At 42.5% G+C, this 26,723-nt stretch overlaps 1 protein-coding gene across 1 annotated transcript; it reads left to right on the forward strand.

The window, feature by feature from the left end:
• The first annotated feature begins 12,632 nt into the window (after nucleotides 1-12,632).
• Nucleotides 12,633-12,929, forward strand: LOC116646565 (10 kDa heat shock protein, mitochondrial-like). Its single transcript, XM_032427402.1, has one exon. It carries the CDS (start codon nucleotides 12,633-12,635, stop codon nucleotides 12,927-12,929), a length of 297 nt encoding a protein of 98 aa, XP_032283293.1.
• The last annotated feature ends 13,794 nt before the right edge of the window (nucleotides 12,930-26,723 follow it).

The following is a 26,723-nucleotide window of genomic DNA, read 5'->3' on the forward strand; positions in this document are numbered from 1 at the left end:
ACTCAGAGACCATTTGTGAGGAAAGTTAAATGCCCTCTTCTCCGAGTAGCGATGTTTGCGGCGTCTCCAACCTTTTTACACTCACACATACACCCGCCGCGGCCGTCCCCCTCCGCTGGACTACATTTCCCAGCATGCCCCACAGTCTCCCGCCCTCTTTCCGGACCCTTCTCAAACGCGGTACTACAGTTCCCAGGGGGGTGTGGTGCCTGCGAAATGCTGGGAGATGCAGTTCTCAGTTCTTCCTCCATGTTAAGAAAAAGAAGTGAAAGAGAGGAAAAAGGGTAGGAATATGCCAACCCACTGAGGATAGGCCTAGATGGGATAGATCACCTGAGTCTGTACTCTCTTCGCCATCCCCGTTGCCACTGTCACACCAGAACTAATGCAGCAGCTTCCTCCTGGTCTCCCTGCAAATCAGAGGACGATTTGGCAACTGAAATCCAAGTGTGAAAAGAAGATCTTGACCCCGCTCCATTACTTTCAAATTTTTACCTTAAAAAGAGAATGAAACATTTTGGGAAAGATGAATGCATGAGGTGGTTATATGGGATTGTTGATAACAGGGGTAATGTAAATGTCCATCAATAAGGGCTAGTTAAATTATATATACAAACAATACAGTAGTAAGCAGCTATTCAAAATGATGATATAGATCTATTTATTGACATGAAAAGCTATTCACAATTTATTCTCGAGGGAAACAAATTGATTACAGAACAGCATGTTTAAAATGGCATAATTTATGTGATGTTTGAGACGATATTCTATAAGCATAAAGAGATTTCAGGAAAGAGGTTCTCCAAAATATTATTAGTGATTATCTTGGAGCAAAGGGTGTCAGATTTCAAGTAATTTTTATTCTCTTATTGCCTGAATTGTTTAAAAAGAGCACATAGTTTTTTAAGTTATAAGACTATTTTCAAAAAATGTAATTTCCAAATCCAACAACCATACTTTGCTGCCTAAAAAGCTTACTACGGCTTCCTATTGCCCTCAATGGTGCTCCAGGAAGAGGCCTGTCTGGTTTTTCTGTGAGCTCAACAGTTCCACTATTAAAACGAATAATGGTGGTAACTTACAATTCATAAAAGACCATTAAATCAGTAGAAAGAATGTTCTCTATTCTCAAAATTTTCCTCCTTCTGTTCTTTCCACAGCCATTTCCTCCTTTTCTCCTCATTCTTGAAACTCAAGCCAAAGTCCTACTTTCCCTAGAACATATTTTAGGCACATTGATCTTCCTTGTATCTGAATTCTTATAGCACTGGTTTTTAATCTGTGGGCCAGATATCTCTATGGAGACGGGGAGTGAGGAGGGAGGAACAGAGTTATTGTAAAGGGTCGGCAAAGCTCTACTTAAACAAAACATTGTCTATAGACTGAATAAGTAAGTCTTAAAAAAAATTTTTTCTTTCTTCTGTGTCCAGCTCTCCTAGCATATGGAATATGGCATCAGACGATGTAGCATAAATCCTGTATTCAGTTACAGTACTTTAGATTTTATATGTCATTATTCCTTGATGTTCTGAACACCAGAACATTCAAGCTCCACTAGCCAGCCCACTGGAGAACCTCGGGCGTACCTGAGAAAGGCCAGTTCTCCTATATCAGAGGTTAACGTGGTCCACAGCCCTGCTGCCGCCAATCTCTTCAGCTTCACTCCACCTACTCTAGTTACACTCCTATTCCTTATGACTCACTTTCCCCAAGTATATCAGGCACTGTCATTTTCAAACTGCTTGTCTCATTTTTCAACCTATTAGCCCAGCCTTAAAATCCCAGTCCCCCCACACCCCTCAAAAAATCCTAGCTCCTCTGCTCCCTTTTCTGAGAATAAGAAAAGTGCTTATGACATGTTGGCTATGTGACAGGCAAGTCCCTTCCCCTCTCTAAGTGTCGCATTGGCCATGCCCTCTTCTAACTCTCTTTACTCCCTCTCCTCCTCCTTTTTCCCACTTCTCCTACTGGCAGAAAGTGGGGGCTGGGTGAAGATCAGAATTAGAAGGGATCTAATCTGGCAAGCATGTAAAGCATTAGCAGAGTTAGGGGCATAGGTATGAGGAAGTTTACCAGACTAGGAATCTGGGAATCAGATCCTAAATCAGACTTTGCTATGAACATGCTGAGTGACCTTTAGTAAATCTCTTAACTTTTCTGAATCTCAGTGTTTACATCTGTAAAATGGAAGGAAAGATTCCTGCCCTGTCACCTCAAAAGGTTATTAGGAGAATCCAATAAAGCAATGAGTATGAAAGTCCTTTGAAGACTGTAAGGTGGCATTTATAGTCCAAACCCTTCATCTAATTTGAGGATTCTCTCTCCAAATCCCTGCCAAGTGTTGGCAGGTAAACTATTTACTCAGAATTATACCATTACTAATGAACTTATTAAAGTATTTCAGGAATCAACTCTATTAAGCCAATTTTATCCCTTGATAAATTTTGTATATGGCACAGTTAAACAATTTCTAACTTCTCGAGATTTTTTTTCTATATGGATTGTCATCAAGATCTATTTTTCTCTATCAATTTTACAAGAAAGGTTAGATTTATCGGTTATCTTTTTTTTTTTTTTAAGATTTTATTTATTTATTCATGAGAGAGAGAGAGAGGCAGAGGGAGAAGCAGGCTCCCAAGGAGCAGGGAGCCCGATGCGGGACTCGATCCCAGGACCCTGAGATCATGACCTGAGCCGAAGGGAGACGCTTAACCATCTGAGCCACCCAGGCGCCCTATCGGTTATCTTGTATCTTTATCAATTTTCACTGATTATTGCTTCAGCTATTTTGAAGTTTCTGGTCATTATTTCCACCAATGCCACCTTTTCCTGGAAGAGTTGAGCCATTGTCATTTTTATTTTGTGGTGATTATTTCTACCAAGTGGAATTTTCCCAGGGGTCAACTTTGCAATGTTTAATGTTACCAACAAAGATGGGATCATTCAGTTTGCTTTTCCATCCATTATAAATTTTTACCACATGTAGTTTTAGCCATTGTCAGTTTTATTTTGTGTTGATTATTTCTACCACATCTATTTTTTTTTCTCTGCAACCCAACCCAAACAAACTCAGGGACAAAATGACAGTGTCAAAACACTATCCTTTGCCTGTTACTATCTGATTAACTGGGACTATGAGGTGGTTTTGTATCAGCTATGTTAATGAGTTTGTTTGAGCTCTCTTTTTCTCTCAGAGCATCTCTTTAAGAGCATTGACACATATGTGTGAGCTGGACTGTTACTTTAAGAATTGCTTTAGGGGCGCCTGGGTGGCTCAGTTGATTAAGCGGCCGAATCTTGATTTCGGCTCAGGTCATGATCTCAGGGTCCTGGGATCAAGCCCCATATTGGGCTCCATGCTCAGCAGGGAATCTGCTTCAGGATTCTCTCTCTCCCTCTGCCCCTCTCCCTGCTTGCTCCCTCTCTCTCTCTAAAATAAATAAATCTTTTTTTTAAAGATGTTATTTATTTATTTATTTCTCAGAGGGAGTGAGAGAGACAGAGCACAGCAGGAGGAGCGGCAAGAGAGGGAGAAGCAGGCTCCCCGCTGAGCAAGGATTCCCAAAACAGGACTCAATCCCAGGATCCCGGGATCATGACCTGAGCCGAAGGCAGATGCGTAATGGACTGAGCCAACCAGGTGTCCCTAAAATAAATAAATCTTTAAAAAAAGAAAAAAAAAAAGAATTGCAGGAAAATGGACATTAGAGACCATGTTAGGAGAACCAATCTTTAACGAGCCAGATACTGTGCTGGCATCTAAGATCCATTATCTCATTTAATCCTTCAGCCTAAATTTCCTTCACATGCCCACTTTCTAGTAGAGAAATTTAAGACTCAGAGAGAAAGAAAGAGAAGCCAAATTAGGATCAGAAACCAGGCCCTGATTTAACACTCAGTGCAGCTTGAATGTTTATAAGTTCTAAAGTTATGTAATTTAATTTTTAACTTTTGCAATCATCTTAATGGAAAATTAAATTATGATTTTTGAGTTTAGCTAAGATAAACAAGAGAAATACATGAATATAAACAAAGCATTCTCAAATAGCTTTTGTAAATTAAAAGTAGAATTAACATATGATCCAGTAATTCCCCTGCTGGGTATTTACCCAAAGAAAATAAAACACTGATTCAAAAAGATATATGCACCCCTGTGTTTATTGCAGCATTAGTTACAATAACCAAAATATGGGGTGCCTGGGTGGCTCAGATGGTTAAGCGTCTGCCTTCAGCTCAAGTCCTGATCCCAGGGTCTTGGGATCGAGCCCCACATCAGGCTCCTGGCTCAGCGGGGAGCCTGCTTCTCCCTCTCCGTCTCCCTCTCTGTTTGCCTCTCCCCCTGCTCATGCTCTCTCTTTCTGTCTGTATCTCTGTGTCTCAAATGAATAAATAAAATCTTTAAAAAAAAACCAATAACCAAAATATGGAAGCAGCCCAAGTGTCCTTTGATAAATGAATGGATAAAGAAGATGTGGTATATATATACAATGGAATAGTACTCAGCCATAAAAAAGAATGAAATCTTGCCATTTACAACAACATGGATGGATCTAGACAGTGTAATGCTAAGTGAAATACGTCAGAGAAAGGCAAACACCATAGGATTTCACGCGTATGTAGAATTTAGGAAACAAAAGAAAGAAACAAACAAAAAACCGGACTTTTTTTTTTTTTTTAAAGATTTTATTTATTTATTTGACAGAGAGACACAGCGAGAGAAGGAACACAAGCAGGAGGAGTGGGAGAGGGAGAAGCAGGCTTCCCGCAGAGCAGGGAGCCAGACGTGGGGCTCGATCCCAGGACCCTGGGACCATGACCTGAGCCGAAGGCAGACGCTTAACGACTGAGCCACCCAGGCGCCCCAAAACCGGACTTTATAGAGAACAAACTGAAGTTTGCCAGAGGGGAGGTGGGGGTGAAACAGGTGAAGGGGATTAAGAGTACACTTATCTTGATGAGCACTGAGTGACGATATTGTACATCTGAAACTAATATAACACTGTTAATTATACTGGAATTAAATGGTTTTTTTAAAGATTTTATTTATTTATTTGACAGAGAGAGACAAAGCGAGAGAGGGAACACAAGCAGGGGCAGTGGGAGAGGGAGAAGCAGGCTTCCCGCTGAGCAGGGAGCCCGATGCGGGGCTCGATCCCAGGACCCCGGGATCATGACCTGAGAGGAAGGCAGATGCTTAACGACTGAGCCACCCAGGCGCCCCTATACTGGAATTAAATGTTTTAAAAATGTATTAACAAGAGATTTTTGTGACCACAAACGAGACAAGGAGTGTGAAAATGTTGTGTAAATGACCAAATACTGAGCAAGTGGAAGTTACTGCCATTTGTGATGCAGGCTGTTATATAAACCTGTTATGCACCTTGACAGGGTGCTAGAAAATGATTAACATAGTAACATTTAATAGGTGGGTATCAAATGACCACCCTGTTATTTAATTCTAACAACCAGGATTAAAGGAATAAGATTGCATCCTGCCTATCCTTATTTAAGACCCAATTCAGACATCAGGTGAGGTTAGAAGCCTACTGGGCTCCCCTAAACTGCTCACACCATATGTTCACTGTTTACTGTCCTCAAGGACAAGGACCAAGGTGGTCTGGTTCATCTCTGTGGCCCACCTAAATCAGTTCAGCCTTGGGTTTCTGACAGTGTAAGCCTTCAGTAAATAGTGATTGAATGAACGAACAAATCAATCAATTAGGGGCACCTGGCTGGCTCAATTGGTAGAGCATGTAACTCTTAATCTCAGGGTTGTGAATTCGAGCCCCACACTGAGTGTAGAGATCACTTAAAAATAAAATCTTAAAAAAAAAAACTAAGGAAGTTTATTTTTTAAACTAATTAATTGACATGATAAGTATATAGAATATATAATCAATTAAAATGACAGGGGAGGGGCACCTGGGTGGCTCAGTATGTTAAGTGTCTGTCTCTGGCTCAGGTCATGATCCCAGGGTCCTGAGATCGAGCCTCTCATCGGGCTCCCTGCTCAGCAGGGAATCTGCTTCTCCCTCTGCCTCTGCTGCTCCCCCTGCTTGTGCGCTCTCTTTTTCTGTCAAATGAATAAATAAAATCTTTAAAAATAAATAAATTAAAATAAAATAAAATAAAATGACAAGGGAAATAACAATAACGCTGGGGGAAATAATTTTTTTTAAAGGACAAGGGAAAAGTGCACATTAAATAAAATTAAGGCAAAGGTAAGTCATAAATGAATCTGCACAAACTGATGACAGCTCCCGAAGCTTCCGTGCAGCAGCAGGCAGTGGGAGGAAAGAGCCTTAACATCCTGGATCCAAATCCTAACTCAACCGGGATTGGGTGTCAAGTCACTTCCCCTCCTACACCTGTTTTCTTATCCATAAAATGGCTGACCTTACAGAAACCCCCAGGGCAGATAAAAGAATTAATTAAGGTACCAGATGTTTTGTGTGCTCTGAAAAGCTGACAGAAGTGAGGATTGTTATTGACAAAGACCAGAAGAGAATTAGGAGGGAAATTTACATTTAGGAGGATTCTTTACATAAAGCTGCTCAAGTTCATAAACTTAAAAAACAGAAAAAAGCATTCCAATTATAGTGGATTAAACTATGTCTCCCAAAAAGATAGTCCAGTTTTAACCCTCATACCGGACTTTTGATTTCGACTCAGGTCATGATCTCAGGGTCGTGGGATAAAGCTCCATGTTGGGCTCTGCGGTCAGCGGGGAGTCTGCTTGAGATTCTCTCTCTCTCTCCCTCTGCCCCTTCTGCCTTCTCTAAAATAATAAATAAATAAATCTTTAAAAAACAAAAAAGAAAGTAGAATCTTGGCTGTTAAAAATCTTAGGATGAGATCCATCCTGGATTTAGGGTCCCCTAAAGGCCCCTAAAGCAGAGCTGTCTTTTAAAGATTTTTTTTTTTTAAATTTGAGAGAGAGAGAGCACAAGAGGGGGGAGCGGGAGAGGGAGAAGCAGACTCCCCGCCGAGCAGGGAGCCCGATGTGGGACTCGATCCCGACACTCCAGGATCATGACCTGAGCCGAAGGCAGTCGCTTAACCAACTGAGCCACCCAGGCGCCCTAAAGCAGAGTTGTCTTTATGAGAGCAAAGAGAAGAGGTCTGAGACACAGAGACACTAAATGGGAAGGCCATGTGAAGATAAAGGCAGAGATTAGTCAGGCAGCCCCAAGCTAAGAAACATCAAGGACCTCTGGCAGCCACTAGAAGCTAGGAGGGAGGCATAGAAGGATTCTCCCTCGGCCTCCAAGAGGAACCAACCTTGTTAACACCCTGATTTCAGACATCTGGCCTCTCAACTGTGAGAGAATAAATTTCTGTTGTTTGAAGCCGCCAGCTTGTGGTAATTTGTTAAGGCAGTCCTAGGAGACCAATATACCAGTTAAGCTGGAAACCTAAGTAATCAAGTAATTAGCAAAGATGTTGAGAACCCCAAATAGATTCAGAAGAGTATATTTTGGGAAATGTTTATCAGTTCCACTTAATTTGTCATCTCTAACAGCAACTATGGAAAATTTGTGTTGATATCCATTGTCTTTGAACCTGTGCCCTTTCTCTTTTTAACTCTTAGCTCTTGACCTATCTCCGGGAGTGGCCCATACTTCAAATAAGTAGGAGGAGCTCTGGTGTCATATGAACTGCACAGACATAGGAGACCAGATCTGGGTTCATATCCCAGCTCAGTCACTTAAAGCCTACAACACTGGGAAAATCACTTGTCCTTATTGAAACTTCATGTCCTCCACTGTAAGATGTGACTAATATCATCTCCTTCATAGGGTGAAATGAGTTAATTCATGGAACGTACAGTGCCTGACCCAGGAGTTTCATAACTTTGCCTTGTCCAGAGGGCAATAGAGATCTTTTCTTTCTTTTTATTTGGGCGATGTTTGGATGGTGGGGGAAGGGGAAAGGAGTCACCAGTTTTCATTTCAACTAGAAGGTGGGAAAGCTTTCCAGAAAGACGGGAAGAACAAAAGTACTTTTATTCCCAGAAGAGCTGAGTTTCCTCTGGGTGGGGGTCTGTGGACCCCCATGGAAGAACATGGACAATGTTGTATACTTATTCATTATTCCTTGAGCATAAGGTACTGACTTACTTTAAGATATTGATCCCAGGGGCGCCTGGGTGGCTCAGTCGTTAAGTGTCTGCCTTCGGCTCAGGTCATGATCCTGGGGTCCTGGGATCGAGCCCCGCATCGGGCTCCCTGCTCCGCAGGAAGCCTGCTTCTCCCTCTCCCACTCCCCCTGCTTGTGTTCCCTCTCTCGCTGTGTCTCTGTCAAATAAATAAAAAAATCTTTAAAAAAAAAAAAAAGATATTGATCCCAGATCTTTTGCTCACAGTCTGGGGGAATAGTTACATCTCAGTGTGATCAGTGCCATAGTGGAAGAAAGAAAGGGGCTGTGGGAACCTAGAAGGAAAGCCTAACCCAGGCCAAGAGGTCAAGTAGAAGCCCAGGGTTACCACCTGCAGATTCTCCTCAAGACATTATAAGCTCTAGGACGTTCCAGGATTTTTATCCAGTTTACAGCTGTGTCCCCAGCACAGCAACAGTGCCAGGCATGTAGTAATCATTCAGTAATATTTATCATGTGAATGAATATAAATTAAGTCACATCACACAGGACTTCCTGCCCCTACAAAGCCCTTTCAACTGTTCACCCCCACAGGTATAATCTCATATTCATTCATTCATTTATTCATCAGGCTTTCCTGAATACCCACCATTTGCCAGACATGATATCAGATTCTGTGTGCCGAACAGACAAGTTTCATGAAATTCACGGTCTAAGAGAACAAAAGATGTTCCCCATGTAATCCCCATGATCTCTCCACCCTGGCCCAGCTCCCCTGTGCCCTGTGTTGATGTCCCCTTAGCTCAGCCGCAGGCTCCAGGAAAGCACCAGATTCCATTCAGAAGAGGACAGATGGGTCCTCTCCCCAGCCCTGTGCTGTCCACAGTCACCTGAGCCCCCAAGCAGTCAAGGCTCTCAGACCTGGAGCCTCAGCCAAGACCTTTCTCCAACTTCGGACTCTATAAAGGATCACCAGCAAAGCAAAGCCCCTTGCACTGCCAAACAAATAGGCTGCTCCACACAGTAACTCCTGCAATGGCTGCCCAAGGGTTGGATGGAACAGCGGCCAAGAGAGGGGTCACTGGCACTCTAGTTATCAAATTCCCTTCTGGACCTAGGTCCTTTGGGAACGTTTACCAAAGCGGAAACTCGTGAATTACCCGGTGAAGGATGAAGAGGAACTCAGCAGATAGTGAAGGAGCCTGTTGAGGGCAGAGGAAGCGTCCCCTGAGCTCAGGAAAACTTAAGTCAGGGGTTCTCAAACTTTTTTGTGCTGGACCCTTTAAGCAGTCTGGTGAAGCCTATGAAGCCCCTCTCAAAATAATGATTTGAAGGGCACCTGGGTGGCTCAGTCGTTAAGCATCTGCCTTCAGCTCAGGTCATGATCCCAGGACCCTGGGATCAAGGCCCACATCAGGCTCCCCGCTCAGCGGGAAGCCTGCTTCTCCCTCCCCCACTCTCCGTTTGTGTTCCTGCTTTCATTATCTCTCTCTCTGTCAAATAAATAAATAAAATCTTTAAAAAAATGATTTTAAGTGCATAACTTAAATACAAGAATTACAAATGAAACCATTTACACTGAAATACCGTTATCAAAATATTTTAAAATCTCATCAGTAATACATATATTCATTAACAAATTAAATAATAAGATCTCACTGCCTGTCTAATAACTGCACAATTTCAAAGTGGTGATGAATACAAACAATATTTCAAGATGTTTTCCAACAACTGTAATGTGATAGGGGAACATCTGTGATTTCTGTTGATGACAAAGTCACAAGTACTGCTAAATCTGTGGTTTGTTACCTACATTCAAAATGGAAAGAAAAATGAATTTCTGTAAAGATTAATGAATATAAAACGTAGCTCTCCCAGGGTGACTGGGTGGCTCAGTTGGTTAAGTATCCAGCTCTTGATCTCAGCTCAGGTCTTGATCTCGGCTGGGGTCTTGATCTCAGGGTTGTGAGTTTGAGCCCCGAGTTGGGCTCTACACAGGGCATGAAGCTTACTTTAAAGAAAAAAAATGTGACTCTCCCATCCATCATCACAGCCCACTGGCTCTCAGGCCCCAGGCTAAGGACCTCTGTCCCAAGTAGTTGAACTAGAATGTAGAGTATGTAGGAAGGGATGACAAAGACTGGGGCTTGTGTCTGTGACAGGAATTTTTAATGGAGTGTGGGGTTGAAAAGGTAATGGGATGGAGTTGGCAGAGACTGACAAGCCAGACAGAATTGAATTCCAATCCTCCTTCCCATCTCCATCCTCACAAGCTGTGTGACCTTGGGCAAGTCATTTCATCTTTCTGCAAAATGTGGATATTCATACAGACCCTACGGGGCTATTATGAGAGTCTCATGTAAATTTCTCTTTAACCCTACAACTCTATATAGAGACAAAGATTTTGCATTTTGTTTTGCTTTGTTTACAACTGTATTGTTTTGGTTCTTTATGAGAGACGAAAGCTCTAGAAAGGTTGGCAGGAGGCACTTGTGGGTAGCAAGGATGAATAGAGCAAAGTGGACAAGATTAGGCAGAGGAGAAGTTGTCTCAGGAAGGAGTGATCTTAGCACTTCTCAGAGAATACACTTTAGGTAAGCAAAACAGTGCAGAGAGAGCAGGACTGAGGCAGGAAATCCCGGGGGTGGGGGGGTGGGGAAAGCCTAGAAGTCAGGGTACCCACAAAGGCAGAGGCTCTCTGTCCAAATACCTATGGCCTGCCATGTTGTTAATGAAATGAAAGAGATGGAAAAGTTCTGAGAATAGAATAGCAACCACCTGTCTACCCACTAGTCCGCCCTCATTGTGGTCTTAAGGGGGGGTTGTTCCTTTTTTCTCTAATTTTAGAAAATCTTCATATATTGTGGACAATCACCCTTTGACAGTCAAAGCTGATTTCAAAGAGGAGAAATTTGTGCTCCTCCACCAAATCCATCCCTTGCAGCTCTCACATTTTCTTCTAGGCATTTTGTTTTCTCCTAAATTGCTCTTGAGATATTCTAATCCCAACCTGGATAAATTAACAGGAAATGAAATTTGTCTGCTTCTCACCCAAGAAAGCTTGGGAAGCTATTAAAATGCCTTTAAGGGTAGTGAAATAGAGGAGATTCCCAGAACTAGGAAGGTCTGGGGCTTGGCCATATGTGTGGCCTACTCTCTAGAGGTGAAGGAGGGACAGCATATGGTAGACAGAAGTACATCAGTATCCATTAAGCATGGGAGGGGACTCATGAAATATTTTTCTCTACAAAAGACCGGATCCTTTGCAAGGGAAGGAGCCCATATAATGTAAGTTCTGAATTGGACTTAATTTGATTTAGATTGAATGAAGTAATATGTCATTTTTTACTTCCCTAACTTTGTGGAGTCAGATTCATACCCACTATATAATCAACAGAAAAAATAAAACTGACAACATCTAAATTGCACGCAGTGAAATTACTCGTTGACTAAAAATTTATGAAAAAGTCAAATAAGTCTTCTTGACAAAATGTAGATCTGCAAAATTCATCCCAGGAAAAGTGAACTTCATAGAATATAGAAATAATGACCACAAAAGATAACTTACAATGGCAGAAGCTATAATTATTAAACTGTGATATGGATTTTTTAAATTGACTGATAACACAAATCATCATTATGAAATTTATACAGAAAATTATTTTTCAGATGAAGATAATTATAGCTCAATTTAAGGGAAAATGAATAAGTTGGAAATAGATTTAATAGCTGTGTAGAAAAATCAAAGGTATTGAACTGACTTAATGGGATTTGTCCTGGGAAATATTTTCTCCGTGAAAAGTAATCAATATGATATAATTCCATCAAAAATTTGTATTCATGGGGCACCTGCGTGGCTCAGTCAGTTAAGCTCAGGTCATGATCCCGGGGTCTTGGAATCGAGCCCTCCATCGGGCTCCCTGCTCTGCAGGAGGCCTGCTTCTCCCTCTTCCTGCCTGCCGCTGCCCCTGCTTGTGCTCTCTCTCTCACTATCTCTCTCTGTGTGTCAAATAAATAAATAAAAATCTAAAAAAAAAAATCTTTAGGGGCACCTGGGTGGCTCATTCAGTTGAGTGGCCAACTCTTGATTTCAGTTCAGGTCATGATCTTGGGGTTGTGGGATCGAGCCCCCTTCCAGCTCTGCACTCAGGGGAGTCAGCTTGGGATTCTCTCTCTCTCCCTCTCTCTCTGCCCCTCCCCACCACATGCTCTGTCTCTCTCTCTTCTTCTCTCTCTCTAAAATAAGTAAATTAGGGGTGCCTGGGTGGATCAGTTGGTTTAGCATCTACATTTGGCTCAGGTCATGATCCCAGGGTCCTGGGATCAAGCCCCATATCGGGCTCCCCGCTCGGTGGGGAACCTGCTTCTCCCTCTCCCTCTGTCCCCGCCCCCGTTCGTGTTCTCTCTCTCTCACTCTCTATCTCAAAGAAATAAATAAAATCTTTTAAAAAAATAAGTAAATAGCGTCGGACTGCGGGTCTCCTTGCAGCGGCGGCAGCTCCAGAGCAGAGTGTGAACTGTGGCGGCCGGAGTCATGGCAGGGCAAGCGTTTAGAAAGTTTCTTCCCCTCTTTGACCGAGTTTTAGTTGAAAGGAGCGCAGCTGAAACTGTAACCAAAGGAGGTATTATGCTTCCAGAAAAATCTCAAGGAAAAGTGTTGCAAGCAACAGTAGTAGTTGTTGGATTGGGCTCCAAAGGAAAGGGTGAAGAGATTGAACCAGTTAGTGTGAAAGTTGGAGATAAAGTTCTTCTCCCAGAATATGGAGGCACCAAAGTAGTTCTAGATGACAAGGATTCTTTCTTATTTAGAGATGGTGACATTCTCGGATAGTATGTGGACAGAAATCATTATTAAAATGGCATGAAGTGAAACTGCCCATTCCAGTGAATTAGTGAAATCTTTCATCATGTAAATAATTTTCATGTCTCTCTTTTATAATAAACTAATGGTATCCAAACTAATGATATCCAGTGTCTCTAAAATTTAGTTTTAGTGTACTGATATAAACATTAGCAAATAAAAATGCATAAATGAAAATAAATAAATAAATAAATAAATAAATAAATCTTTTTAAAAAATGGTAAAATAAAGTGGGCATCTGGGTGGCTCAGTCGTTAAGCATCTGCCTTTGGCTCAGGTCATGATCCCAGAGTCCTGGGATCGAGCCCCGCATCGGGCTCCCAGCTCGGCGGGAAGCCTGCTTCTCCCTTTCCCACTCCCCCTGCTTGTGTTCCCTCTCTCACTATGTCTCTCTCTGTCAAATAAATAAATAAAATCTTTAAAAAAAAAAAAAAAAGTAAAAATAAAAATCCTTAAAATTAAAAAAAAATTGTTAAGGAATTTTTAAATCCTTAGGGTCAAAGCAGGGGCCAAATATCCTTACCTCTCTACTAAAGCTCCTAGAGAGAAAAAAGAAATGGACACAGTGGCCAAGACTTTGCTGATCTATATTTTATCAGGAAGGTTTCCCTGATTCTTCCATCAGTTTTTTATCAATAAAAAATTCCGCCATGTGCAATTTCACTGTTGTTTTATTTTTTCTGTTGATTATGTAGTGGTCAGTGCCCCTCTAGCATAGGCCCCTGCCTTGGGGCCCCACTACTTAACATCCATTGCTCCATCTGTCCACTCAACAATTACCCACCAAACAAACACCTACTCTGTGCTGGGTCCCAGCAGAAAAATCAAGCCAAGCCCCTGACCTCAAATAATTATAATTTTAATTATTTTTTTCTGGTCCTATACTCTTTCTTGTTATTTCATAAGGGACAGCACAATGTTGAATAGAAGAGGTGATAGTGGGCACCCTTTTCTCATTCCCATCTCAGGAGGGAAGGTTTTTATATTTCATCAGTAAGTATGATGTTGGTTGTAGGTTTTTTTGTGCATGTCCTTTATCAGATGAAGGAAGTTCCCTTCTATTCTTAGTTTGAAAGGTTTTTACCATAAATGGGTGGTAACTTTATAAATTTTTCTACATCTCTTAAGATGATCCTATGGTTTCTTAACTTTATTCTGTTAAAGTGGTGAGTTATATTGATTAATTTTCAAATGTCAAGTCAACTTTGTATCCCTGGAGTTAACACAACTTGGTTGTGTAGTATTATCCTACTTCTAGATCTTTGGGTTTGGTTTGCTGATATTTTGTTTAGAATTTTTGCATCTTTGTGTTTTTTTTGTTTTTGTTTTTGTTTTTTAAAGATTTTATTTATTTGACAGAGAGAGACACAGCGAGAGAGGGAACACAAGCAGGGGGAGTGGGAGAGGGAGAAGCAGGCTCCCCGCTGAGCAGGGAGCCTGATGTGGGGCTTGATCCCAGGACCCTGGGATCATGACCTGAGCCGAAGGCAGATGCTTAATGACTGAGCCACGCAGGTGCCCCTAGAATTTTTGCATCTTTGTTTGGCCTCTAATTTTCCTTCCTTATAATGCCCTTCTTAGGTTTTTGTATCTAGGTAATGCTGATCCCATAAAATAAATTGAGAAGCACTCCTACTTTTTCTATTCTCTGGAAGCATCTGGACCTGGAGTTTTCTTTGTAGGAAGATTTTTTTTTTAACAAAAGATTCAATTTCTTTAATAGAAACAGGACTACTCAGTTTTCCTATTTCTTCCTGTGTCAGTTTGTGTTTTTCTAGTTATCTGTTCACGTCGTTTGAATTTCAAGTTTGTTGGGATATAGTTATTTACAATATCCTCTCACTATCTTTTTGATTCATGTGGGATCTGTAGTGATGGCACTCTTTTCATTTCTAAAGTGATAATTGTATCTCCTCTTTTTGTCCTTCATCTGTCTAGCCAAAAGTTTATCAATTTTAGTAGTTTTATCAGAAAATTAACTTTTGGTTCTTTGATTCCTCTTTCATATCTTCATTTTCTTTTTCTTTTTTTTTTAAAGATTTTATTTATTTATTTGAGAGAGAGAGAGCACACACAAGCAGGGGCAGAGACAGAGAGAGAGGGGAGAAACAGACTCCCCACTAAGCAAGGAGCCCGATGTGGGGCTTGATCCCAGGACCCTGGGATCATGACCTAAGCCGAAGGCAGACACTTAACCAACTGAGCCAACCAGGTGCCCCCATATCTTCATTTTCTATTTTAATAACTTATCCTGTCAACTTTATTATTTTCTTCCTTCTACTTTATTTGGGTTTAATTTCTGAATGTTTTTCCTAACTACTTGAGGTAGATATTTAGATAGTTGATTTTCAGCCATTTTTTGGGGAAATATATTCATTTAAAGCCACAAATTTCACTCTAAACATGGCTTTAGCTACATTCTACAAGTTTTAACATATTATATTTTCATTACATTTGAACAAAATATTTTCTACTTTCTACTGTGATTTCTTTTTTGACCTTTGGGTTATTTACTAGTGTGCTATTCAATTTCCAAAATATTTTGGGATTTTCTAGTTTTCTTTTTGATTTTGATGATTAGCATAATCCAACTGTGGTCATTGAACATACTCTATATGATTTTAGCTCTTTGAAATTTGGTTAGACTTACATTATGGCTGAGCATATCGATATATATTTGATGTGCTCTTGAAAAGAATTATGTGTTCTATGGTTATTGGATCCGGTGTTCTATTATGTCAATTAGGTCAAAGTCTTGAAGCATGTTATTCAAATTTTCTGTGTTCTTATTGATGTTTTTATTTGCATAGTCTATCAGTTACTGAGAGAGTTGTATTAAAATATCCCAGCATAATGGATTTGTCTATTTCTTCTTGAGAAATAGGCCCTGCCCTAGAGGTTCTCACAGTCAGATATGAGGGTTGACACATAATTCTACAATAACTGTGGGTATGTGTTTAGACATTCTAGCAGAGAGAAACCCAGGGAACACCCAATATTTTGGTCATACTGAACTCCTGGATGTTCCCTGAGTACAGATTTTGTTTTTCCCTATAAGAACTTTGTCTAAACCATGTGTCACAAACTCAAATGTCTACATTTGAAAGGGCCAGGGACAATATAAAATGAAAAGAGAACTGCAGATTCCTTAACTTATACAACAGTTTAGGAAATAGGCTGAAACAACTACTCAGCTACAAACACTGGCCACCTTTCATGAGAAAGGAAGGATGATTCAGAGGACAGAACGAAGACCCACAGAGAAGTAGTCCTAAGTTTGATCTGAATCATAGAACTGCTTGATTTCAGAATCGCTACGGACAGTGACTCCTGTACGCCTGTTTCCTCCCTATTTCAGCAGGAGGGTCCATAGCAGTTACCTTGGGCCTGCTTGTGTGTTGGGCGGGTAGAGAACAGATAACTTGTCTCTCATTTGCAGGTGTTTGGATAAAGCAGAACTCTGTAGTTGATGAGAATACTTAAGGAACTACTTCTAAGGAGACTTGTTTTCATCGGAACTTGAGTAATGTGACAAAATTCAGGATTTCAAGTTGATGCTGTGACAGGATGAGACTTTTAGGGCCTTAGGGGAAGGTGAGAATATTTTGCATGTAGGAGAGACATAAATCATTGGGGTCAAAAAGGCAGATTATAGGGGCACCTGGGTGGCTCAGTCGGTTGGGTGTCTGCCTTCAGCTCAGGTCATGATCCCAGGGTTGTGGGATAAAGCCCCATGTTGGGCTCCCTGCTTAGCGGGGAGCCTGCTTCTCCCTCTCCCTCTCCCCCTGTTCATGCTCTCTCTCTCTTTCTCTCACTCTCTCGCTCACTCTTTCTCTCAAATAAATAATAAAATATTTTTTTTAAAAGGCAGATTATGTTATCCAACCTCCAAGATGGGCCCCAATGATTCTTACCTCCTGGTATTCATATCCCTGACAGAGGGTGACTTCTGAGACTATATAATAAAAAGCATTGTGGCTTCTGCTTCACTCTTTCTTAGATCACTTGCTCTGGCAGAAGCCGGCTGCCATGTCATGAGAACAGATCCACATTATGAAGAATTAAGACCTCCTGCCAATAACCAAGCTTCCTGTCGAGCCTTTGGATGACCACAGCCCTGGCTCATGTCTTGACTGCAACTTCATGAGAACCTTGAGTAAGAACCACCTAGGTAAGCCATTTCCAAATCCTTGACCACAGATAACATGTGAGACAATAAATGTCCATTGTTTCAAGCCACTAAGTTTTGGTAATGTCCATTGTTTCAAGCCACTAAGTTTTGGTAAACATAATTTATATTCCCACTAGGATAGCTCACAGTTGAACTTTAAAGATCTATACCTATTTACATCACAGAGGATTACTATTATAGCAGTTGAACTTACATCATCACTAATACAAAGCTGTCCCTTTGACTGAGCCATTTCTTGAGCATCATCACACATCCCACCTTTCACCTGGCTATCTCCCACTCATCCTCCAGGACTTATCTCAGCTAGTGCCATCTCTAAGAAGCATCCTGTCCCCAGGGACAGAGAGACCTTGTTTTCTTCTGCAGCAGCACTGGTCACTCTGAGCAGAAACTGGCTATGTCCATGTCTGCCTTCTGTAGCAGATGATGAGCTCCTTGAAGGACCCTAGGCACCAAGCCAGGCCTGGGACAAGTAAGGAGAGTGAATGAGTGTTTTCTAAATGATTTAATGAGTTTGGAAGCAACCTCTCACCCCTGAGGGCCTTGGTGAATTTTGAGGGCCCCTGTGAAATGGAACTCCTGAACCCTTGGGGTCTTCAAGGGACCTTAAAGTAAAACTCAAAGGACCCCTGGAGAACTCCTTTGTTAGACCCACAACCAACTCAGAAGACAGATACCTCTTAAGGAGACTTTCAGGAAAGTTTCAGGGATTCATGGTTTTGTTGTTTGCAGGTATCAAGCAACAAAAACATGACAAAAATTTCTGGCTGATTTAAGAGAAGGAATTCATTAAAAGAATATGGGAGGAGCACCTAGGTGGCTTAGTCCGTTAAGCATCCGACTCTTGGTCTGAGCTCAGGTCTCTACCTCACAGCTATGAGTTCAAGCCCCTCATTGGGCTCCATGCTAGGCATGGAGCCTACTTAAAAAAAAAAAAAAAAAAAAAAAAAAGGAAGGGCACCTGGATGGCTCAGTTGGTTAACTGTCTTCCTTCAGCTCAGGTCATGATCCCAGGGTCCTGGGATTGAGTCCTGCTTGGGCTCCTTGCTCAGTGGGGATTCGGCTTCTCCTTCTGCCTGCCGCTCCCCCTGCTTGTGCTCTCTCTCTCTCCCTTTCTCTCTGACAAACAAATAAATAAAATCTTAAAAAAAAAAAATATGAGAATAAGCACATGAAAAGGTGCTCAACATCATTAGTTGTTACAGAAATGCTAAATTGAAAGCACAACGAAATACTTCCAACTCACTGGAATGACTAATAATTTAAAAGATAGATAATAACAAGTGTTGGCAAAGATATGGAGAAATTGGAAACCCCATACATTGTTGGTAGGGATGTAAAATGGTGTAGCTTCTTTGGAAAACAGACTGGCAGGTCCTCATAATTAAACATAGAGGAGCCATATGACCCAACAATTACACTCCTAGGTATATATCCAAGAGAAATTAAAACATGTTCACGGCGTGCCGGGGTGGCTCAGTCGTTAAGTGTCTGCCTTCGGCTCAGGTCATGATCCCAGGGTCCTGGGATTGAGCCCTGCATTGGGCTCCTGCTCAGCGGGAAGCCTGCTTCTCTCTCTCCCACTCCCCCTGCTTGTGTTCCCTCTCTCGCTGTCTCTCTCTCTCTGTCAAATAAATAAACAAATCTTTAAAAAAAAAATATGTTCACACAAAAATATGTAAAAGAATGTTCACAGCAGCACCATTCGTGATAGCCAAAGAATGGAAACAACCCAAATGTCCACCAATTAAGGAATGAATAGACAAAATACAGTATATCTATACAATGGAATGTTATTTCAAATAAAAAGTAATGGAGTACTAATACAATATGCTACAACATGGATGAACCTTGAGAACATTATGCTATGTGAAGGAAAGTAGTCACAAAAGACTACATATTGTATGATTACATTTATATGAAGTGTCCAGAGTAGGTAAATCCATAAATACAGATCGCAGCTCAGTGGCTGCCTAGGGATGAGAAGGTGTTGCGGGCTGAATTATGTCCCCCTAACAGGTATGCTAAAGTCCTAACCCCTGGTACCTGTGAATGTGGCCTTTTTGGGAAATAGGGTCTTTGCAAACATAATCAAGATGTAAACTAAGATAAGGTCATATGAGAGTAGAGTATGTTCTTCATCTAATATGACTGATGTCTTTATAAGAAGAGGACAGACACACAGAGCGATGCACAAAGAGAAAAGAAGGACATGTGAAACCATGAGACACAGAGGAGAACGTCACGTGGCCGCAGAGGCAGCAACTTGCAGTGATGTGCCTGGCAGCCAAGGAGCACCGAGGAACGCTGGCAGCATGAGAAGCTAAGAGAAAGGCATGGAACAGATTCTTCCCGAGAGCCTGCAGAGAGAGCATGGTCCTACCAGCACCTTGTTTGGGACTCCTTGCCTCCAGAACTGTGAGAGGATCCATTTCTGTTGCTTTAGGCCACCCGGACACTTCGTTATGGCAGCACTATATGACTGCCAGAGTAATGGCCTTTCTTTTTGGGTGATGAAATGTTCTAAAATTGATTGTGGTGCTGGTGTCACAATTCTGTGAATATACTTAAATCACTGAATTGTTTCTTGAGATATATCTGTTTATATTTCAAAAACAAAAAGTGCTATTGGGGAGCTCACAGAATCAACAAGAGGCCTAGAGAACCAGGTACAGAGCCAGAAATGGCACCCAAATCATGTAAAACTGGTCTGGGGAGAACCCCACAGTTGTTTTCTCAAGCACTAGCCACTACAGACTTAAAAATTATTATTAAATGAAGCAGGTCCTCTTTTTTATATCAAGGTGATGTATAATTTACATATAATAAACTGCACGCATTTGAAGTGTATAGTTTTGATGAGTTTTGACTAATCCCATATGACCACTCTCACAATCAAGATACAAAATATTTTCATCAACCCAAAAGGTTTCTTTGTGCCCCTTTACAGGGAGTTCCCTGTAGAGGGACCCTCCATCTCCAGCCCCAGGCAACTACTCATCTGTATTCTGTCCACTTCCTGAGCCTGGTTCTCCATCCAACCTGCCCATCAATTCTGTGAACCACCCAACCTTCCAATAAATTCCTTTCCTTTAAGTGAGCCAGAATTGGTGTCTGTTTTCACAACCAAACTTCCTGACTGATAAAACAGGGAGAAAACAAAGTAAGGAGAAGGGAGGAGAAACATAACTCCGAGAAAATATATCCACTCAGAATCCATTTATATAAAACTGAAAACAAGGGGCGCCTGGGTGGCTCAGTCATTAAGCGTCTGCCTTCAGCTCAGGTCATGATCCCAGGGTCCTGGAATCGAGCCCCGCATCGGGCTCCCTGCTCCACGGGAAGCCTGCTTCTCCCTCTCCCTCTGCCTACAGCTCCCCCTGCTTGTGCTCTCTCTCTCTGTCAAATAAATAAATAAAATCTTAAAAAAAAAAAAAAAACCATTAGGGGCGCCTGGGTGGTTCAGTTGGTTAAGCGTCTGCCTTCAGCTCAGGTCATGATCCCAGGGTCCTGGGATCGAGCCCCGCATCGGGCTCCCTGCTCGGCAGGAAGCCTGCTTCTCCTTCTCCCACTCCCCCTGCTTGTGTTCCCTCTCACTGTGTCTCTCTCTGTCAAATAAATAAATAAAATCTTTTAAAAAATAAAAAATAAGAAATAAAAAATAAAATTCAAAACCAGAGGAAACCAACTAATATATTACGCAGAGATACATCCCTTTCTGACAAAACCATGAAGAAAACCAAAGGCATGTTTGTGGCAGTCTGGCTTATGGTTTAGCAAATGTTCGGGGTCCCTCCCTCTGCTGTGAAGGGAGCGCACTTCCCTGTCCCGCTGAGGCTGGCCTTGGCCATATGATTTGCGTTGGCCAGCAGAACGTTAGTAAACGTGACTTGAGCAGTGCCTTAAACGTGCTTATGCTGCTGTTGGACGTGGTTCTCCCATGTCAGTGAGCTGCCAGGAGGAGAATATGCACCAGGTAGACTCTGATCCTAGTAGGATGAGAGACATGTGGAGCAGACCTGGGTCCAGCCTGCAGTCTGGAGCCAAACCCAGACAACCCACCACCTGAAGCAGAGCCACCCCACCAAGCCCAATCCAGATTAGTGCAACCTGCAGACCATGAGAGTGAGATGAATGCTTGTTGAGTTTTGAGGCAATACGTGGCATTTTTGTGGCCACAAATAATTAATGCAATAAGTAACAGCCACTTCAGGAGGGGATGTGATGAGGGCTTCAAAGCATTCAGACTGAGAGGTGGGTTCACAAGCCTTCATCACATCGTTATTTAAACCATGCGCGTCCATTTTACATACTCTGTTATTTACGATTTTTTTTCACAGCTTTAAAAAAAAGTGAGGGAGGAATTTGGGGTCAATGCCAACAGCAAGTGTTTCCGTGCTGAACCGAAGGTGGTTTGGGAGTGGGTGGGCAGAGATGAAGGGCTGGTGCAAGAGCAGGATGGAGGGGGCGGGGTGGAGCAGAGCGCAGAGAGGGATAAAAGCAGTGCAAAGGGATAAGACAGTGCTTGGACCCAGGTGATAGAGTATGCGATTTTATTTTCTACTTCATCCTTCTCTGGATTTCCTAAATTGTCTACACTGGACATATATGACTCCTGGAATCAGAGAAAAGAACAAAACTGTAATGGCAGACACAGGGGGTCACTTCCCAGCAAGCATTCCCTCTTCCCTGTTGATAGGATGAATCATGGCCCACACCACCACATGTTCCCTGCGGCTGGGTCAGCGGAGCCTGTGTGCCCCAGTTCTGACCAGTGAAGTGAAAGGGGACGTCTCCTGGTGGGAGGTGGGGGTGGGCTTTTAAGAAAGATTGCCCTCTGTGATTAAAAAAGAAAAAAGAGGAGAGAAGGAGCGAAGATTTGGGATGTTGTTGCACGATAGTGTGATATTTGGATCTGCAGCAGCCACCTTGCAACCTTGAGGGAAGATGTTGCCAAGGAGGGTGGGTGAGGGGAGAGATGGCAAAGTCCTGGGGGACAGGCTAAGCCACTGAGTCAATCTAGGGACTGTTCTGCTGGCTTCTTGTTAAGCAAAATTATGAAAATTCTACAGCTTAAGTCGGTTTTGTTTTGTTTTAAAGTTTATTTATTTTTGTGGGCACCTGGATGGCACAGTTGGTTAAGCCTCTAACTCTTGGGTTCGGCTCAGTCATGATCTCTGGGTCCTGGGATGGAGCCCCGCGTGGAGCTCTGCTTGAGATTCCCTCTCCCTCTCTGCCCCTCCCACTCATGCTCTCTCTCTCTCTCAAATAAATAAATAAATCTTTAATAAATAAAGTTTATTTTTTTTAGTAATCTCTACATGCAGTTGGGGCTCAAACCCACGACCCTGAGATCAAGAATCACACACTCTTCTGACTGAGCCAGCCAGACATGCCTTAAGTCAATTTTGGTTAGGAAGACTCAACTACAGCCAAAAACATCCTAATTGATGCAGAATATTTTTTCAAGTGTAAGGAGAGATATATCTGGTGACCTTAGAGGCTCATTCATCTCCCCAGACAGCAAGCTCAGTATGTGTGAATTAACCCAATAATATCAGCCACTAGGTTCTAGGGGCGCCCCCTTTCTAACTAGGCTATTTGCTAGTAGTACTTCCAAGGTGGCCTCGTCACCTAGCTGTTTCCTCCCCATACCCACTCTATTTAAAAGCTCCCCCCACTTTTTTTTAAATCACTAACATCATCAAAATACGTTCCTCCTCCATTTCAACATTATTGGAACAGGACCCTTTCTACGGGGACTCTGGCGACAGTGCCGTGGGAAATGAGTTCCAGGGGCTGCCCGTGCCCTACTCTTGGCCTGGATGGGTCCCCCTCTCATACCCTACTTGTAGCTGCACTCCTGAGTAGGGCTAGTGGTGCGGGTCCCATACATGACAAAATATTACACAAGGAGGAAACCGAAAGATCAGGACAGTAAAACAGACATAAACTAGAATTGACCAACGTCAATATTTATAGATTGCAACTGGTTCTGTCCTCTGGACCAGCCCCAGGTGTGAGCGGCGGGAGGCGAGGCCTGCTTGTGGAGACCTCCCTGGCGGGTCCACTTCTCATGGCCCTCCTCTACCAGGTCTCCTCTGGAGAAGTCACCAGTTCCTTCCACCTCCCCAAAGAGTGAGCTCTCTCCCAAATGAGAATTTTAAAGACAGGAATCACATCATGTCATTTCTTTGCCAGCTTTCCACCACACTCAGTCTGTGTTAGGTCCTGTCTTCCCGCCTCTGCCGGCTCACCCGGGTGGGCCGTACCCTAGAAGTCCCAGGTCTCAGCAGCAGGCCCCTGGTTCTTACTGAAGCTTCCCACACACCTCGCCTTCTCCCACGGCACCTGGCAGGCGGGAGAAACTCCAGAGAAGCAGGGCTTCAGGGCTTCAGCCACATAGGGACACCCAGGGGCCTCCCAAATACTGTGTTCTGAGAATGCCAAGGCCTCAATCTCTAACAACTGGTTGTCTTTCAGGAGGAATCTTCAGCTGCCCCTCCCCACTCCCCGTTCTAACCATCTCCTCCCCGTGAAACCATCTACCAACCACAGAGGCAACATTGTAGGTGCTACCCAAGCTGGGGACGGTCAGGTCACTTCGCCCAAAGAGTTGCTCTAAAATGCCAGCCCAGAACGGAGCCCAGCTTATCTGGTTCTGCACCCTGGCTTAAGCTTTGGAAAAGTCCTCGGCTGACCTGGGTGCCTAGCTTGGGTGCAGTAGCCAAATATGGCCACAAGAGGGAAGGAACGCATCTTCCTAGTGGCAGGGGTTTGGTTTCAACCAGGAACAGCTCCGAGGTTTTCACATGGCTAAAGCAGAAGGGCCAGAAGGTGATCTGCGGGTGCTCTCGTGAAGGCAGATAACTCCATGTGCCTTTAAAATGACATTCTTTAAATATTTGTTCAAATATATTTAGTGGTGAGGAAAAGAAACTGTTTTTCTAAATAAATAAAAAACAAAAAATATATATGTAAATACATTTATAAATAGAAGTAAAGATATATGTTTACCTTTGTGGATAGCAATATAAGTAAATATATATATATATTTATCCTTGTGAGTAGCAATATATGTAAATATATTTATAAATATAAGTAAATATATATATATTACACACACACACATATACATACACTCCTTGGGTGGGTAGCAACTAGGAGGGGCGTGAGGGAGACTGGTGGTGTTTCTTGATCTGGGTGCCAGTTACACAGGTATGTTCACTTTGTGAAAGTTCATCAAGCTGTACTATTATGATTTGTGTACTTTTCTGTAGGTATGTTATGCCTCAAGAAAAGTTTATTTAAAAATCAATGGTGGGGCACATGGGTGACTCAGGTCACCCTTAAGCATCCAACTCATGATTTCAGCTTGGGTTGTGAGCTTATGGGTGGTGAGACGGAGCCCCAAGTTGGTTCCATGCTCAGTGGTGAGTGGGCTTAGGATTCTCTCCCTCTCCCTCTGCCCCTCCCCCTAGTTGCATGCACACTCTCCTTCCTCTCTCTCTCTAAAATAAATAAATAAATCTTTAAAAAAAATCAATGGTAATGATGAGTCAAACACTACACTCTTTATGTTCAAAATAAGAGATTTGTTCATCGAATGTGACAAAAGTGTTTGAAGATTAATAGGTAATATATTCACGAGTTTCAAAACTCAAATGATACAAAAGGGTAAATGAAAATCTCTCCTATTCCTGTTCTTCAGCCACTCAGTTACCTCCTGTAACAGTTATCTATTACCGTGCAATAAAGTAGCCCAAAACTCAGTGGCTTAAAGCAACAACCACTGTATTTGCTCTCGACTCTGTGGGTCAGTAATTTGGGCTGGACGCAGCTGGGCGGTGCTTCTGCTGGTCTGGCCCGGCCTGGCATGAATCATGCTGCTTCGCTCCAATGGCTGATGGACTGGGGCTACAAGGTCTAAGATGGCCTTACTCACATGTGTGGCTGTTCAGGCTGGCTCTCTGGGGGCCTCTCTTTCCCTGTGATCTCTCATCCTCAAGGAGGCTTCTCTGCCTGGTGGTAAGAAAGGGAAACTGCAAGGCCCCTTGGGCCCAGAGCTCTGACATCACTTCAGTTCCATTCTATTGGTTAAAGCAAGTTACCTGGCCAGACAGATTTGAGAGTGGGAAAAAGCAGGCTCCACCTCCTGATGGGAGGAACAGCAAAGTCAAATTGCAAAAGGCCAGGCACACAAGGATTGGGAGGAATTTGTGGCCATCTTTTTGCAATCTATCACATCTCCCATGGAAATTCTTATACAGCCCTCTAGAAGTATTTTGCATATATTTAAACAATGCATATATACATATAAATGTATATATGTGTGTGTGTGTATATATATGTATATATGTTGTGTTTTTTTAAGTAGGCCCCATGCCCAGCATGGAGCCCAATGCAGGGTTTGAACTCATGACCCGAAGATCAAGACCTGAGCTGAAACTAAGAGTCGGACACTTAACCAACTGAGCCACCCAGGTGCCCCAATATATATATGTGTGTGTGTATATATATATATGTATATAATATTTATATAAAACTCATATATATGCAAATGTATACATAAATTCATATATATGCAAATGCCTCCACTTCAAGTTAGAAACTAAGAGCGTTTCCTAAATTCTCCCTTTCCCTCAAGATCTATATCCAGTCCATCAGTAAGCTAATAAAACTCCAAAATACACACGAAATCCATCCACTTCTCACCATCTTTTCTTGTGCTTGTGAAGGCACCCTTGACTGTTGCTGGCATGATACTCATGCTGCTTCAGATCCTTACACAGGCCACAGGGACCTTTCAGGGGGTCAGGCCCTCCTGCTGGTGTCACTCTGAATCTGATGGGCACACTGAGTTCTTTGCATTCCCTTCTCATGTTCAGTTACTGTTCTCAAAACCATACATGCACGTACACACACACACATATTAAAGAGAGAGAGAGAGAGCACACATGTGAGCGGGGAAAGAGGGGCAGAGGGAAAGAGAGAGAGAATTTTTTTTTTTTTTTTAAATCTTTAAATTTTTTTATTTAATTTTTTTTAATTTAAATTTTTTATTGTTATGTTAATCCCCATACATTACATCATTAGTTTTAGATATAGTGTTCCATGATTCATTGTTTGTGCATAACACCCAGTGCTCCATGCAGAACGTGCCCTCCTCAATACCCATCACCAGGCTAACCCATCCTCCCAACCCCCTCCCCTCTAGAACCCTCAGTTTGTTTTTCAGAGTCCATTGTTTCTCATGGTTCTTCTAAGAGAGAGAGAATCTTAAGCAGACTCCACAGTCAGTGTGGAGCCCAACATGGGGCTCGATCTCATGACCCTGAGATCATGACATGAGCCGACATCAAGAGTCAGATGCTTAACCAACTGAGCCACCCAGGAGCCCTGTCAAAACACATAAATCTTCTCTACATGGAGAGATGGAGTACAGAGCTCTAACTCCAGCCATGAGTTGTGGCAGGACAGCGACCCATGTCCTAATGCAAGGGAATTGGGGCCTTGGTGTCTTTTTTTGCAGGCAGAGCTCAGTTAGTACCCACTTCCATCAACTAAGAATG

This window comes from Phoca vitulina, unplaced genomic scaffold (genome assembly GCF_004348235.1).
Source record: "Phoca vitulina isolate PV1807 unplaced genomic scaffold, GSC_HSeal_1.0 scaffold36, whole genome shotgun sequence".
Lineage (NCBI taxonomy): Eukaryota > Metazoa > Chordata > Mammalia > Carnivora > Phocidae > Phoca > Phoca vitulina.

Coding starts and splice junctions, on each gene's coding strand:
- LOC116646565 (XM_032427402.1), top strand. CDS start 12,633: ATGGCAGGGCAAGCGTTTAGAAAGTTTCTTCCCCTCTTTGACCGAGTT.